Source organism: Lactuca sativa, chromosome 7, assembly GCF_002870075.4.
Source record: "Lactuca sativa cultivar Salinas chromosome 7, Lsat_Salinas_v11, whole genome shotgun sequence".
Taxonomy (NCBI): Eukaryota; Viridiplantae; Streptophyta; class Magnoliopsida; order Asterales; family Asteraceae; genus Lactuca; species Lactuca sativa.
The window spans coordinates 83,497,185-83,515,071 of NC_056629.2; the positions used below are offsets into that span (position 1 = coordinate 83,497,185).

Here is a 17,887-nt window from a genome sequence, read left to right on the forward strand (position 1 = left end):
GAAATTGCTTAATGGGTGAGTACGTTGGGCGTACAAGCTCGTACATGTAGCGTACAAGCCATAAAGCGTGTACGCTTAGTGTACAGTTGAGTACGCCTCACGTACTCAATGATTGGGCTTTGTGTCTTTTGGGCCTCGATTGGGCTACTTCTTTGCACATTGTTGTTTTGGGCCTAAGTGGGTTATCTGAAATCGAGCCTTTTATTGGGCCTAGGGGTAAGGCCCATACTAGGGGTTTGGGCCCAATTTGGAAAATTGGGAGGAACAAGTGGTTTTGGGCCTTGGACTTGGATCATATTAGGTCAGGGGTAAAATGGTCATTTTACCCCAAGAGTGGATTATTGATTATAGAATGGAACCCAAGTGTTAATTGGGTGTTATTGTGTACTGTTAGCTCGAGGAATCGTCAGGATAGCAGCTAGGGATTTATTTCAGTGAGATTCAGCATTCGAGGTGAGTTTCCCTCACTGGGTTTAACGAGTCTAAGGCACCAAAGCCGACCATTGATTGGTTATGTTGATATACTTGTTGTTTGTGTGATACTTGTGTATGCATTGCGACCAAATATTATAAACAAAAGATTATACATGTATTAGTTTACGTTGCACTTTTGTTAATTTGTTCAAAATATCAATTAATTTGTAGCAATTAACATATATTTAATAAACAACATATATTGTTAATATAACAAAATAAATGCAATTAATTTGTTCTAACTTTTATTTTAGGCAATTTACTCTTTCAATTAAAAGTAATCACCTACTTTTGATTTCCTCTATTTGGGTCCTATAACACTTATTTACAATAATAGAATTCAAACTATCTTGCGATTTTACCAAAATATAAGACGATGGTGCCTAAAATTAAAAATATAGAAGTAAATTATTAACTTTCTTAATAATAAATAAATTTTCTACAATAGATATTGAATGGAATGGTTGATTAAGTTGAAGTGTTTTTAATGTCATCTAATTGTTATTGATTTGAAAAAAGTATATCCAAAATTTAGATCGATTGTTATGGTTTCTACTTCTCTTTGGTTTCAAATAGAATCGTGATAATTGAGATATTGGGTGTGAACATCCTTCCATCTGGCACAAGGTTTGATCAATACAAGTTAGAAGATCAATATCAAGTGTTACCATTCCATATGCAGCAACAATAAATAACTTGATTAGATATTAGATACCTTTGAACAAAAAACAAAAAGACGAAGTGACAATGCAATTGATTGTGTTGTGAATGAAAAAATATATGCTTACATGTGTAAACTTAAATTAACGATTTATCCTACTGAACAACAGAAGAAGCTTAATTCAGTCGTTATTCTTCAGGACGTTGAAATGGGTAGTGAAGTTGGAGTTGTTTATCGTTACTGAAAATTAAAGAGAGCAAGAAGATTCGGTATAGCTTAAGCATAATCATCATCTACATCTTAATATAAACCTTTTTGACAGAGCTCTTTTCAATTTTGGGCCATTGAGATTTGGACTGTTATAAACCTTTTTGGGCTCATTATTTTAGTCCATATATGCTGGAATTGATGGACTACAATATACCTTATACAATTTTTTTTAACTTTAGCTGTTATGAACCTTTTTGACAGAATTTTGGGCCATTTGAGATATGGACTAGATAAAATTATATAAGCCCTTATGGTTAATAAGTCTATGTGGTTTTCAAAATTACGGTCCTTTCTCTTTCTTTCTTTTTTTTTTTTTTTTTTTTTTTTTTTTTTTAATTGTTAATATCGTTAGTTTTCATGGTTAGTATCATTAACAATGATTGAGTTTGTAATCATAGGACCATTTATATAATTTTGTTTATATTTTATGTTTATTAGTTTGCGGTTTTTCCACCCTTTTACTTTTGAAAATGTCATTTTGACTCCTTCACTTTGAACTTTATAAAATGTTATTTTTACCCATCAATTTTCTAAACTTTCGTTTTTATCCCCTATAGCATATATAATTTGATTTTCCTTAAAAAATTCAAGGTGGTCAACATTTCGACGTGAATTTAGAACTTCCGTTCGTTTTATTTTTTTAAAAGCACTTATTTTTTATGCAAATGTCGTTTTAAATACGAGTTTGTCTACGTTTAGACGTAACTTTTTTTTACGTTTTCGTGTTTAATTTTATATGTTTTTCCTACGAATGAATTGGGTCACATATAATAATCTCCGTTCGTTAACTTAAAAAAACGTATTATCCGAGTTTTTTTATATTTCGAAGTATTTTTATGTTTTTATGCTTAAGTTTATGTACATTTCCTACATATAAGTCAGGTCACATATTATAAGTTTTGTTCGTTAATTTAAAAAAAAATAAAACTAATTTTTTACGTGCTTATTTTTATATATTTGTCGGTATAAATTCAAGGCAGTCAACGTATTCAACGTAAATTTAAAACTTTTGTTTATTAATTAAAAAAAACAATTTACTTGTTTTGTTACGTATATGTCGGCATAAATTCGAGTTCGTCTATGTTTTGACGTAATTTTCTTTTAGGTTTTCATATGTATTTTTATGTGTGAAAAAAATAAGAAGGTGGATAAAAATAAGCATGAAAACATTAAAAAAAAAAGTCAAAATGTAGACGCACTCGAATTTACACTGACACATACATAAAAAAACAACTAAGTTTTTTAAAAAAAAAATAACGAACGAAAGTTCTAAATTTATGTCGAATACGTCGAAACGCCGACCACCTTGAATTTATCCTGACACATACATACAAATAAGCACGTAAAAAATTAGTTTTTTTAAGTTAATGAAGGAAAGTTAATATATGTGACCCGACTCATATGTAGGAAATATACATAAAATTAAGCACAAAAAAATTATGTGGAAACATACACAAACTCAAATATAATATGTTTTTTTAAGTTAACAAACGGAAGTTATTATATTTGACCCGACTCATACGTAGGAAACATACAAAAATTAAGCATGAAAACATATATATATATATATATATATATATATATATATATATATATATATATATATATATGTGTGTGTGTGTGTGTGTGTGTGTGCTTCGAAATGTAGACAAATTTGAATTAAATTGACACATGCATAAAAAACAAGTAGGTTTTTTTTTAAAAAAGAATTAATAAATAACGAACTGAAGTTCTAAATTTACGTTGAAATGTTGACTACATTAAATTTATACCGACATATACATAAAAACAAACAAATAAAAAGTTAGTTTCATTTTTAAGTTAATAAGCGAAAGCTATTATATGTGATCCTACTCATACATAAAAAAAAACATATATAAAATTAAGTACAAAAATATAAAAAATAAATAAATAAAATTTACGTCGAAACTTAGACAAACTCGAATATAATATGATTTTTAAGTTAACGAATAAAAGTTATTATATGTAACCCCCGATACGTATGAAATGTACATAAAAATTAAGCATAAAAAACTTTTTAAAAAAATACGTCGAAACGTAGATACACTCAAATTTAAACCAACACATGCATAAAAAAACAAGTAAATTAAAAAAAAAGTACGAACAAACGTTCTAGATTCATGTCGAAACGTTGACCACTTTGAATTTATACCGATACATATATAACAAATAAGCATGTAAAAATAGTTTTTTTCGATTAACAGGCGAAAGTTATTAAGAAAAATCAAATTATATATACTATGAGGGATAAACACGAAAGTTTAGAAATGAAGTAATGAAAATAACGTTTTACACAATTTAAAGTGAAGTGTCAAAATGACATTTTCAAAAGTAAAAGCGTGGAAAAGCCGCAAACCTATAAACATAAAATATAGGCAAAATTACATATATATGGTTTCAACGATTTACCCATGGTCACAAACTCTGCCTCTGCTACCTGAAAATATCAAATTATCTTCATACTAACGGACAAAAACTAATGGTGTTATAAAAAAAAGATGCAAGTTTTGGAAAATGTATGGACATTAGTCATTGAGTTTGTGACCTTTAATAAACCTCAATGATCATTAATATAATTTTGTCTATTTTTAACTAAAAGGTGATATGTGCTTCGCAACGGTCCAATTTTTTTTTATGTTTACATATTTCGATGTTTCTTTGAGTTTTGTCTCGTTTGTTGTTTCTATTTCATATGTGTATAATGTTTTGAGGAAAATAGTGTCGTATAGTAGAATATCAAAGGTGGAGTGACTAAAAACGCCAACTCCACAAACTAATGTGTCAAAAACTTGAGGTGTCAAATTTGGTAGAAACTAAAAGTGTCATCTTCACAAATTAATGTGGTAAAAAATTAAGAAAGTGCCAAAAGGAGCAAATCATGAAAATTTTATGGCAAAACTTTAAACAATTAATAATAATAATAATAATAATAATAATAATAATATAATAATAATAATACATTGATAAAAAATAATAAATAAATAAATAAAAGAAAGGCAACCTCAGGTGCAAATAGTAATTAGTAATTATGACTAATATCAACCACAAATTTTCGAATGCCATGAATCGTTGTTATTATCTTATAATTGCAATTGCAAGTCTTGAAGTCTATGATTATATTTTATCTATAAGTATTATTTAAAAATAACAATCCGCTTTGTAGCTAACCTGTGTCCACTTGCCCCACCTTCCTTGACAAGTTGACATAAACATGTTGGACACTTTTTTTTTCTTCCATAGTTTAGTTTTTTCAACAGAAGAGAAGACATGTCTAATAATAATTGGACAATGTTAAACAATGTTATAAAGTAAGATACACTAGCTAGTTTTTATTTTGTTATTTTAATTATTTATCTTTGAAGTTTATTCAGCAGATCATTAAATCTTTTCTTAGATTGTCATTATATAATCGATACAAATTCCGAGTAAATTGATACCGGTATCGAAACCTACATGGCGTCAAGGGCGGATCCAAAGGGATCCCGGGGTAGCCCGGGATACCCCTCAAAAAAAATTTTGACAGTGTAATTTTTGTTTACATATCCCTAAAAAAAAAAAATAAAAAAAAAAAAAATAAAAAAAATCGGTATAGTGTATACATACGTATCCCTCCACTTATAAACACAAACAAACAATTGGTTTGCTGGTTAAGGTTTTGGCTTATTCATCTATCCCACATCGCTAATCACATGTAAACTCAATCATTTTTTTCTATTATATAAACCTGTTATGCTCATGCTTTATTTGATATCTACTTTGAGTCACACATCGATTGAAGTATCAAAATATATTTCAACTTCATGTTTATATAACAAGACTTGAGGTTAGCTAAGGATTTGATTGAGATTTGGGTTTAAAACCGAAACCAAATCGGGGAAACCCAAGTACCCCGGGAAAAAAATTAGGTTACCTTAAAAAAAAATTGGGATACGCTTTACTTTGATCTTGGCTCTGTCACTGATGATGTCCATTATGACATCCAATATAACATAATTGTTAATATATATATATATATATATATATATATATATATATATATATATATATATATATATATATATATATATATATATATATATATATATATATATATATATATATATATATATATATATATGTCTCCTGTGATATCCAATATGACATAATTATCCAACTCAAATTTTACTCTAATGGTGTAACGAGAATTTAAAAAAAATTAATGGCCTATTAAATACAATTAAAATAAACAACTCAGAGTAATGAAATTAAAGTAATACAATGCATGTAAACAAGTCAATATTGTAACCAAACCATAATAAATGTTTTCTAGTCATAAAAACCATGTATGTTAGGTTTTTCGGTTTTAATTCAGATATTTGAGTTTAGATCCGGTTTAGTTTTCTTAATTTTAAACTTCTTAGTTTAAACTTTAAACTAATAACTTTAATCAAAATATATTTATGTTCCGTATTTTTTTATTAAATTTGAAAATTTTGGTTCTCTAAAAACGTAAAATGTAAACTGACGATTATTAGGATGAATGAAATCGGATGCAAGTTAGCGCAGACAGTCGGCATTGACTCCGAACGTGCATTGGTACTGTCGTGGTGATGACTCCGAACGTGCATTGGTACTGCCAAGAGAACATTTTGCGGATTGTACAATTCTAGTTTTCTCTAATGTTTCTCTTCTTCCACTAAATTCCATTCTCACTTTCAATCATTTTTATTTTCAAATGGATGTTATACATAGGCTAGTCGAAAGATGCATATAATGGCAAGTCAAATTTGTTTTAAAATGGATGTTATTCCTAGGCTAGTCGAAAAATGCATATAATGGTCTGAACATAAAAAAAATGGATCATTTTAAACAGCAACTTGGAGGACTGGATCGTGCAACGCATCAAATTGTTTTCAAACTGAAAGATAAGTAGACAAATGTTAAAGGATTTAATGTTATTTTCACCCACAAAATGAATACCCTAGAGCCTGGAGTTTCCGACGAAGAAGTTTTCAATGCAACCAAAAATGAGTATCATTAACACCATAACATGAAATATTTTTGTTACGAGGCAACATAAAATATTTAAAAAACAATCATTCTTCTCAAAGAATTGAGTAATTGTAGTTGAATTTAATTTGTTGTTTTGTTATTTTCATTTAGCTTTTGTAGTATTTAAAGTACATATTTTTCATTTTAATTGTCGATTTAAGATTTAATTAACTTTTGTTGTAGTGTGTTTTTTAATTAAATTTTATTTTAATACTTTATTTTTGTTTTAAATTAGTAAAAATTGAATTTATAAAATAAAAAAAATGAACGAAGTCAAGTGATGAGAAAGATGAGTTATATATATATATATATATATATATATATATATATATATATATATATATATATATATATATATATATATATATATATATGTCTTAGATTGCACAATGTCGTGATGTTTGTGCCGACGTGGAGCTCTTTGTTGGCGGCAAACACCGCCCCCGTGTGGTTTTTTTTTCGGCGGCAACCTTCTGCAGATGGTTCTTGTCTATATATTGCTTCTTTCTTTTCCTTTTACATTTTTTTAATTGGTAGGCACCTATAACACCCGGTATTATGATATTATAGTTCTGACTTTAAATTGATAAAGTGAGGGTCTTGGGCCTTAAGGGGTGGAATGTGGTCCTTAAAGGAAGGAGGTCTTCGGGCTAAGAGTTTAAGAAAATGGTTATGAAGATGGGTTTTTGTGTTGTATGGCGTTTGGGCCTTGTTGGGTTTGCGGTTTGTTGGACCAAGTAGTTTGCGGTGTGGTGTGTAGAAGGTCGCAGCACAACGTCGGTTGTAGTCCAAACACAATATTTTAGGGTTTGCTTCATATTTAAAGGTATCTACCTAGGATTTAGGTCATTTTGATCAGCCTCTTTCTTCTCCAAGCACCCTTTACCCTAAATGTGAAATGCTTATGTGGCACTAGATTTTGGTATGCAAAAACATCACCATGCCATTTAGTCTTACGAAATTCAAAGGGTGAAATAGAGAGGATATTGAAAGCTCGTGTAGTAATTGACTTTAGGGGGCGGATTCAATGTAGAGCCTAGGGTAGCCCGATATGACATTCTCATTTTCACGGCCAGAAAAGACCGATTTGTTTATACTTTATTTTGAAAATCAGAGTATCTTTTAAAGAAATATGTTGCGGAATTTATTCCCAAAAAAACATGATAAATATATTATCAAAGCATGTATTTTATTCTTTTTTAAAATATTGGGATGTCATCGTCAATATAGAAACATAAGCATAAACAGACTTTACATTCATTTACACTATTGATCTACATCTCCTTAGTCTCTCAATGTAATGTAGCTTCGTATCGACACCTGTGATACAAATAAACTGAGTGGGTCAGCTTGGGAAACCTGGTGAGTACATAGGGGTTTCAATCCCACAATGTTATATCATATATATAATTGAGAACTCAAAATATACAATTTCACCATATATATAAGCAACTCTTACCCCTACCCGTCGATCCTCACAACAACACTATTCATACTCTCGGACCTTAAAATTTATCTCTTTACTTAATCCATACTCCCGGATCTAATCTGTAACGCCCGTAGATCAGGGCTAGAAAATTTAGAGACGGTAAGCGTCAAAAATGACTTTTTGATAGAATATTATTTAGAATGAATAATCTTAACTAAGTTGTAGTATATGTTACAAGGATTCCGTACATATAAAGAACGTTGAAATCGGAGTTATAACGAAGAAGTTATGACCTGTCGAAGTTTCGCGACAAAACTGACACAACGTTGGGTGACGTAAAAAGTGAATTTACGATAAAGTGCTTTTTAGCCTTAGTGATCTAAACGAAAGTTGTAGAGTTCCTTAAACCGAGAGCGTGCATAAAAAGAACGCCAAAATCTGACTTCGTATGAGGAAGTTATGATTTTTCTAAGTTTCAGCTTAGCAGTATGCAGCCCGAAACCCGAATTTGAGATCGAGTGATTTTTGGTCGAAACAATCTAAACGAGAATCAAAGATCTCGTTATTAGTAGTGCAATGTCAAAAAGACAGACGAAAACGGACGTCGGATGAAGAAGTTATGAATTTATAACGGAGTTTTCATGTCCTGGCCTACTAAAAATAAATAATAAAAATAAAGTCAAAATTAGCCGACGGAGTCTAAACAAAAGTTGTAGAGCGTAGTCTCACCTACGCGTGAATATAAAGAACGTCGAAAACGGAGTTTATATGAGGAAGATATGAATTTTTGAAGTTTATTAAATAATTAAAGTATTAAATATAAATATAAATATCCGATATTATCCTAAGGGAGGGAGTCACCAGACTTATCCGGGTTACGCCCAGCGTAATTGGGGAACTACGCCTAGCGTAGTGCGTAGGTTCATCCCCTATAAAAGGGATGCGAGGGCAGCCGAGTTCCTTGCTCAATTCCTCTTCTCTCTCTCTCTCTCTCCCATTTTACCTCGTTTTTCGTGCAAGAAATATCCCGAAGCCCCGGTATCAACCCCGAGACCCGAAGCAAGTCCCGAAGCCCGAAGATCCCGAGAAGAAAAGAGTTTCCGATCCAAAGCTTTTCCCTCGAGAAGTTCGGTGTGTGAATATATCCTGGTTTCACCGAAGAATACTACCATTGCAAGTCGTAGTGTTGTCCGATCATCTTCTGATCAAGTGAGTGTATAGTTACTTTCTTCTAACACATAAGTATGAAGTGTTTGCTATGAAATACGTGTTATGTGTTTATATATTGTTGTTTATTTGAGATGTTGGTGGAATGGATGAACTATATAGGTTTTAATGAGCTAAACTGTATATGTATTTTGTAACTACAAATATGTTGGGTAGGACATGGGTAGATGAGATCCGTGAGTATGGATCAGATCAAGAGGTTAGTTTTAGATCCGTGAGTAAGGATTAGATCAAGAGTCTAGTTTTAGATTCGTGAGTATGGATTAGACGAAGAGGTTAGTTCTATCCGGGATTATGGAGTAGGTAAAGAGATAAAACTTGTTATTAGTCCGGGAGTATGGATTAAGACTAAGTTAATCGTCCCTAGTCCGGGAGTATGGATTGGGCACAGTTATTGATCCGGGAGTATGGATCAGATCAGGATTAAGGTATAGTTAATTGTCCTTATTCTGGGAGTATGGATTGGGTACAATTACTGATCCGGGAGTATGGATCAGATCAGGAGGTTTGTTTTAGATCCGTGAGTATTGATCAGGTAGTTTTAGATCCGTGAGTATGGATCAGGTGAAAAGGTTAGTTTTAGATCCGTGAGTATGGGTCGGGTGAAGATGATAGTTTTAGATCCGTGAGTAGGGATCAGGTAAAGAGGAAAATTTTAGATACGAGAGTTTAGATCGTGTCGTTGTGAGGATCGATGGGGTGGGATAAGAGTTGCCTTTATATGGTGAAATTGTACAAGTTTGAATGTTCTATATATATAAATATATGATATAACATTTTGGGATGAAAACCTTATATGCTCACCGGGTTCCCAAGGCTGACCCACTCAGTTTTCTTTGTATCATATGTATCAATACGAAGACATATTTCACTGAGAGATTAAAGGAGATATAAATCACTAGTGTAAATAAATGTATGTTCTGTTTATGCTTATGTGTCTGTATCGGAACATGACATCCCGAGATTTTGTTATATAATGAAAATACATTTCTTTAAGAAATGATTTGATAAATTCTTATCATATTTTGTTTTGGGAACAAATTCCGTAACCGTTTTCTTTGAAAGATTACTCTGATTTTTAAAACAAAGCATAAACAAATCGGTCTTTTCTGGCCGTGAAATTGGGGATATCACATAATCCATGCTCTCGGATCAATAACTGTGCCCATTCCATACTCTCGGACTAGGGACAAATGTCTAAATCCATACTCCCGGATTAATGTCAAATAACTATGTTCTATCCATACTCCCGGACTAAGGATAACTAACTATGTCTTAATCCATACTCCAGGATTAATGACAACTGGCTATGTCTTAATCCATGCTCCCGGATCAATGACATAATTTAAAGTTCTATTCTCTGTGTATAACTTACTCGTACTCATAAGAAGATACTACCCAATATTCCCCATAATTAATTTAGGTTTACTCTTTATCCTAAATCATCATATATAATCAGGTATGTTCTCTAACACGTATTTCAGGCAACATCAAATAACTCGCACATAAACATATATTTAATACTTCAATCAATACTTGTATTAAAATCATGTTCATGAAAGGGACTATGCACTCACTTGTCAAAGTGATGATTCCAAACTCGGGCAGCTCTTCGCTTCTAACGATTCTATTTTCCTTCAACGAAACCTAGCATTATTATCGCTAAGTTTTAGTCTAATCTTTATTGCGACTAATTATTAGTCTAGATTCATCATTAAATCAAAGTATACTTCATGATCTATCAAGTAACGAACAACCAGGTAGGATCATATCGGAGGGAGGGTTTGTTTGGTATACAAAGTATACTGTTTGGAAGTCTCACTTTAAACACCTCACTAAATCACAGCCTAGACATCATCCCCGTAAGTAGATCAATCAGTATAACGAATTTGAATCACTGATAAATATTATTTATAGGTTCATAATAACGATATTATATTCAAATATAAGCTATATTTAAAGTATAGTAGACGTATCTCACTTACAGTGGGTTTTGCTAAAAATTGGGTTCCGCTGGAGCAGAGCTCCTGAGCTGAAAAGCTCTTTTTCTCGGAGCCTTCGGGTGCTTCGGGTCTTTCCTCTAGAAACTTGAGGTTACTAGGGATTCAGAGTGGTTTTGGGAGTCTATAGAGAAGTTAGAGAGAGAAAGAAAGGCTTATGGTGTGAAGAAAATATGAAGGATTCACCATTTATTTATAGGGGTTTTATCGTAGAGTAGGCCCTAAGTTTCATCCATATCTTCCACGTACGAGCTCCGTCTTCTATTTTCTTTATGTCCACACGTTATTATTTACGATTACTATAGCTTTCATTTAGACCCTGTCGGCTAATTCTCATTCTATCTCTGATTTGCAAAACTGTATCGAATTTATCACGCTCGAAGAGTAAGGACTAAGTTCCGTCCATATCTTTAACATACGAGCTCTATTATCGACATTCTTTATATCCACGCGTTGGTACTTACGAACACTACAACTTTCATTTAGATCCCGTCGGCTAATTCTCATTCTATTCAGATTTGCAAAACTGTATCGAATTCGCCGCGCTCGAAAAGTAGGGACTAAGTTTTGTCCATATCTTTCGCGTACGAGGTCCGTTTTCGAATGTCTTTTTATCGTTGAATTCCTATTAACGATATCTTCATTTCTTATTTATATTATTTTGGCTAAAAATCAATGGATATAAAATTCAAATTTCGGGTTGTGCACTGATATGTTAAATCTTAGAAAAATCATAATTTCCTCATACGAAGTCAGATTTGGACGTTCTTTTTATGCACACTCTCGGTTTAACATATACTACGACTTTCGTTTAAATCACTAAGGATAGAAAGTATTTTATCGTAAATTTACTTTTTACGATTCTCTGTGTCGTGTCGGTTTTGCCGTAAGACTTCGACGAGTCATAACTTCTTTGTCATAACTCAGATTTCAGCGTTCTTTATATATACGGAACCCTTGTGACATGTACTACAACCTGTTCAAAATTATTTATTCTAAATAATCTTATATAAAAAAGTTATTTTTGACGCTTATTGTCTCTAAATTAACTAACCCGAATCTATGGGTGTTACACCCGGGAAGCCCCTCAAAAAAATTTCAGTGGTGTAATTTTTTTTCGAAAAATTTCATTTTATGTTGCGGCGATACACTAGAAATAATTTTCGAGCTACCCTAAAAAAAATTTAGGTATTTCTAAATTGTAAATGCTATTTTTTGTTGAAACTTGAGTCTTGAAACCAAGTTTATAGGTGATATATTTTGATAATTTGATTGTAGGTTGCTATTTGTTGTTGAAACTTGAAATCAAGTTTATAGTTGATATGTTTTGATATTTTGATTGGCCCAATAAGTGGTCCAAACTTGTTAAGCCCAAGTGGCCAAGTGCCCAACACACAAAAGAGTTTTATGAAACAAAAATTAGCTCAAATATTGCAAAATCGATAGAAAGAAATCAGAAACACAATCGATGGATGTACTTCCCTTCGACTCGACTGAGTTTGCTCGTTGTCTTCCTTCCTTTTGTTCTGTCGGCGATTTGTTGTTGTTGTAGGTTTATTCCGGCGAAATCCTTCGGTGGTGAATGATCAATGATCAAAGTGCACAATGAAACAATTAAGTACAAAAAAGAAAAATCATTCCTGTTATTTATTGTTAGGTTAATTCAAATTCAGTTTTTTGGCATTATGTTGAAAAATTAGAAATTACCAATTAGGTTTGTTAGATTAGGGACTTACGGTTAATAGTTATTGGTTATTTGTTGTTGAAACTTGAAATCAAGTTTATAGTTGATATATTTTGAATTTTCTATTCTAGGTTGCTATTTTTTGTTGAAACTTGAGTCTTGAAACCAAGTTTATAGGTGATATATTTTGATAATTTGATTGTAGGTTGCTATTTGTTGTTGAAACTTGAAATCAAGTTTACAGTTGATATGTTTTGATATTTTGATTGTAGGTTGTTATTAACAATTTTTTTCAAAAGACAATTACATGTTAGAGACAATAATGGTGAAGGAACTTCCAAAAAAATAGGGCTAATGAAAGTAAACAAGTTCCACAACCTAATCAACCTACACCAAAACTACAAGAACCACAATCTAATAAACCTACTCCAAAACCACAAGAACCACAATCTAATGAACATACTCAAAAACCAAAAGTGACATAATCTTTTGATTTGAATAATCTTCCTTCGGACCCAAGGGATAGGCCAAAGATTACATCTTATAATCATAATCAAAGGGATGAAATAAGGAGGCCATATTTGATTAAATGATATTGTGACATCCCCATTTTCACGGCCAGAAAAGACCAATTTTGTTTATGCTTGTTTGAAAATAAGAGTACCTCTTTTAATAAAAGTGTCGCGGAATTTGTCCCCAGAAAAACATGATAATTACGTTATCAAAGCATTTTCGAAGAAATGTATTTTTTTATTCATTTTAAAACATTGGGATGTCATCGTCAATACAGGAACATAAGCATAAACAGAACTTACATTTATTTACACTAGTGATTTACATCTCTTTTAAATCTCTCAGTGTAAAGTAGTTTCGTATCGACACCTGTGATACAAATAAGCTGGAGTGGGTCAGGTTGGGAAACCTGGTGAGTACATAGGGTTTTCAACCCACAATAATATAATTATTATATTTAAACATCAAACAATCAACCCAATTACCCAATATTCCTAGTGTCTTCTTAAGGATTTACCCTAAGGATCAGCTAATCCTTGTTCATTCATTTCTAAGGATCATCCTAAGGAAACAACATGAAGTCCATTGTTGCCAATGACACAGTGGTCAAGCGCAGCTGCTAATATTATCACTTAGGCGCAACTGCCAGAATTGGGACATTTTCTATGAGGCGCTTCTGTCGGTATTGACCTTTAAACGCTACTGTCATGGTCATAAGGCTCCCTATTAGGCGCAGCTGCCGATACTGTCCTTAGAGCGCAACTGCTAGGACATTTACCGTAGATCTAAAACATCTACGGGTTGTGGCACAACTGCCAGTGCTCATCTATAGGGTACTAGGTCCATTGCTGCCAATGTTTACCTATAGGCACTAGGTCCATACTACTAATGTTCCTCTATTTCAGCTTTTATCCCTCATCATTCATTTACCCATGTTTTACCCAACATATTTTGTAGATATAAAATACTTTATACAGTTTACATCATTTAAAACATGTATAAAAATCTTTCACCAGCATAGACAACAAGTATTAAGACAATATGCACACATAACACATAATTTATATTAAAATACTTCATATCTATGTGTAAGATGAAAGGGACTATGCACTCACCTGGAAAGGTGGTGACTGGATACTCGGACAACACTTCGTTATCTCAAAACAACTTCCTTCGAAAACAATTTCCTTCGACATAACCTAGTATCATTACCACTAGGGTTTAGTCTAATATTTGCCAAGACTAATTAATAGTATAACTATTATTACTATTATATAAGCGTTAAACAATACTTATATAACCCATAATAATAGCCCAAGTACTTATTATAAGGTCCTAATAACATTACTATATTGAAACATAAGTTATACTAAAGATAGGGTAGGTATAACTCACTTACAGCGGGTTTTCTCGAAAACCGGGCTTTGTTGGAGCAGCGTTCCCGAGCTAAAAGACTCTTCTTCTCGGGGCCGTCGGGCACTCCGGGGCTTCCGCCTCGTGCTAGGGGGTTCCCTAGGCTTTTCTGGGGGTTTCGGGGCCTAGAGAGAAAGTATAGAGAGAGGAATGAAGGGTTAAGGTGTGAAGAATGAAGGAGAGGGGTGTCTCTATTTATAGGAGGATGAAGAGGCTCCCGCTTCATGGCCATTTGATGCCCACGTCGTGGCCAGCTGGGTACAGCCAGGCACAGCCTGGTGTTGACACGTGGCATCGCACACAGGGTGGAAATCAGCCGATTTTCAAAAATTCATAACTTTCGCATACGAGATCTGTTTTTGACATTCTTTATATCCACGCGTAGGTAAAAATAAGATCTATAACTTTCATTTTGACTATGTCGGCTAATTCTCGACCGGTCTTAAATTTAACAGTAGGAGGAGATTAGACTGTTAAATGACCACGAAGAATTCGTAACTGCTTCATAAAGACTCCGTTTTCGTCTGTCTTTTTACCATTGAGTTCCTATTAATGAGATCTTCAACTCTCATTAAGGTTGCATAAGCCAAAAATCGCTCGAACTAAAATTCGAGTTTCAGGCCGTGCACTGCTATGCCAAATTTTAGAAAAATCATAACTTCCTCATACAAAGTCAAATTTGGGCGTTCTTTTTTTGTATGTTCTCGGTTTAACGTATACTAAAACTTTTGTTTAGATAACTAAGGATAAAAAGTCTTCTATCATAAATTCACTATTTACGTCTCCCGGTGCCGTGCCGGTTTTGCCGTAAAACTTCGACGAGTCATAACTTCTTCGTTATAACTCGGATATCGACGTTCTTTATATACACGGAACCCTTGAGACATATTCTACAACTTGGTTAATATTATTTATTCTAAATAATCTTTTTTCGAAAAGCCATTTTCGACCCCTATTATCTCTAAATTGACTAGCCCGGATCTGCGGGCGTTACAAATATTGTCATCCAAAGGGGCATAATTTTGAATTTATATTATTTGTTAAGAATCTAAGACGTTTTGTTATGGAATAGTTTACTGAATTTCGATGGTTAGAGTATAGCATTAAAAGATGAAAACATATTGTTTGTGTTGCTACTTGTTTAGACATGGTATGGGAACAAGGTGGACGAGATGCATTTATAATTGAAGGCTTTGACACTTAGAGTAAAAAAATCATTCCGGAAACATATGGGTAATATTCAAAGTTATCACCATAATGCACAAGAAAAGTGTGATTTGCTATTGAGAAAAAATCTATCTATTGGTGAAGTCTTTCATAAGCAAACAAAATTTTAGAAAAGTAATTATGAAATTCGATTACGTACTACAACTCGTAGTTGTAGATTTTTATTGAAAAATATACTATAATTTCGTGAACATGATTAGACGGAAAATTCTAATAATAAAGAACTCTTCATTTAAATCTTATCTTTGATTAAAGAAGATAATGACAAATTTTTTAATGTTACTTTAGAAAATGCTCCAAAAAATGAAAAGTTGACTTCTTCAATGATTCAAAAAGATATTGTCAATTGCTTTTCAAAAAAGATAATCAAGTCTACTTGTGATGAAATTGGTAAAGATGTGTTTGTTATATTAGTTGATGAGTCTAGTGATATTCCCAAAAAAGAACAGATGACTATAGTTTTGAGATATAATGATAGACTTGGGATTGTTAAGGAAAGATTTATTGGAGTTGTTCATGTGTTGGATATATCTTCTTTGACTCTTAAAGCTGCCATCGATACCGTATTTACCGACCACAACTTGAGTATGGCTCAGGTGAGAAATCATAAAATATTTATTTCTTTAATACGATATTAATTTTATTTTTATGTATTATATCTTTTTATTAAAATTTTGAAATAAATGAGGGGGCAAGGTTATAAGTGGGGGGGGCAAGGTTATGATGAAGCAAGTAATATGGGTGTTGTATTCAAGAGTTTGAAATCTTTAATATTAAAAGAAATAGTTTTGCACATTATATATATTGTTTTGCACACCAACTGCAGTTACTAGTTGTGGCGATAGCAAATAAACATGATGATGTTGAAGAATTCTTTGAAAAACTAGTTTTGATGGTTATTGCTGTTTGTGGTTCTTGTAAGAGAAAAAAAATATGATACGAGAGATACAAAAAGAAAGTGTTGAACCCGAAATTGGTATTGGTAAAACTGAAACAGAAAGAGGGTTGAATCAAGAGATTTCTCTTGTTCGAGTTGGAGATACTAGATGCGGTTCACATTATAGAACAATTTTAAGTTTGTTGAATTTGTTTGCAGAAGTTGTTGCGGTCCTTAAATATGTCAAAGATGAGAGGTCTACTTTATGTAATCGTAATCGAGCAAAGGGTATTTTTGTCATATTTCAAGATACTTGATTTTGTGTTTCTTTTACACTTAATGTTGGAAATTCTAGGCCTCGCGGATACCTTGTCAAAGCATCTTAAAAAAATCAAGATATTTTAGAAGGGGCTTCGTCAGTAAAAGGGATAAGGAAAGCATTGTCAGTCTTTAGAAAAGACTAGTTTCCAAAAATTTGGAAAAAGATATGTGCTTTTTGTGAAAAACATATTATTAATTGCGGACATGTCAGAATATTATGTTACCCCACGAAAGCGTACGACCAATATGACCAATCAACATCATTTTGAAGTTATGATTTTTAACATGGTTTTGGATATGCAAATGCAAGAATTAGGGGACTAATTTAGTGAAGTTGGCACAAAATTAATGGAGAACATGGCGGCTTTGAGTCTTTGTGACTCATTTTCTAGTTTTAATAAAGCATGAAGCTAAGTAAGATATACAAAATGATTTGGACGATTCAAAAATGGTGTATCTTAATGGGCAACTTGATATCTACTATCTTACTCCATGATGAGAAAATTTTCAACTTTGAGGGAATTACGAACCTTTCTCGTTTGTTGGTGGAAACTAGGAAGCACCTCTATTTCCTTTGGTTTATACATTATTAAAACTAACTTTGGTTTTGTCTGTTGCAACTACAACCGTTGAACAATGTTTTTCTGCAATGAAGTTGTTGAAAACCGATTTGCGTAATAGAATATGTGACAAATTTATGAATGATGCTTTGATGTGTAGTGTAGAAAAGGAATCATTT

General features: G+C 32.4%; 1 protein-coding gene across 1 annotated transcript; it reads left to right on the top strand.

The window, feature by feature from the left end:
• The first annotated feature begins 16,273 nt into the window (after positions 1 to 16,273).
• Positions 16,274 to 17,144, top strand: LOC111887707 (uncharacterized). The gene is made up of 3 exons (XM_023883879.1): positions 16,274 to 16,546; positions 16,777 to 16,861; positions 16,948 to 17,144. Exons 1-3 carry the CDS (start codon positions 16,274 to 16,276, stop codon positions 17,142 to 17,144), a joined length of 555 nt encoding a protein of 184 aa, XP_023739647.1.
• The last annotated feature ends 743 nt before the right edge of the window (positions 17,145 to 17,887 follow it).

Bases quoted from the DNA above. Each gene is read 5' to 3' on its own strand.
- LOC111887707 (XM_023883879.1), top strand. From the start codon at position 16,274: ATGATTCAAAAAGATATTGTCAATTGCTTTTCAAAAAAGATAATCAAG. The intron at 16,547-16,776 runs GTGAGAAATCAT...CACCAACTGCAG, and splicing joins ACAACTTGAGTATGGCTCAG to TTACTAGTTGTGGCGATAGC. The intron at 16,862-16,947 runs GTTCTTGTAAGA...AAACTGAAACAG, and splicing joins GATGGTTATTGCTGTTTGTG to AAAGAGGGTTGAATCAAGAG.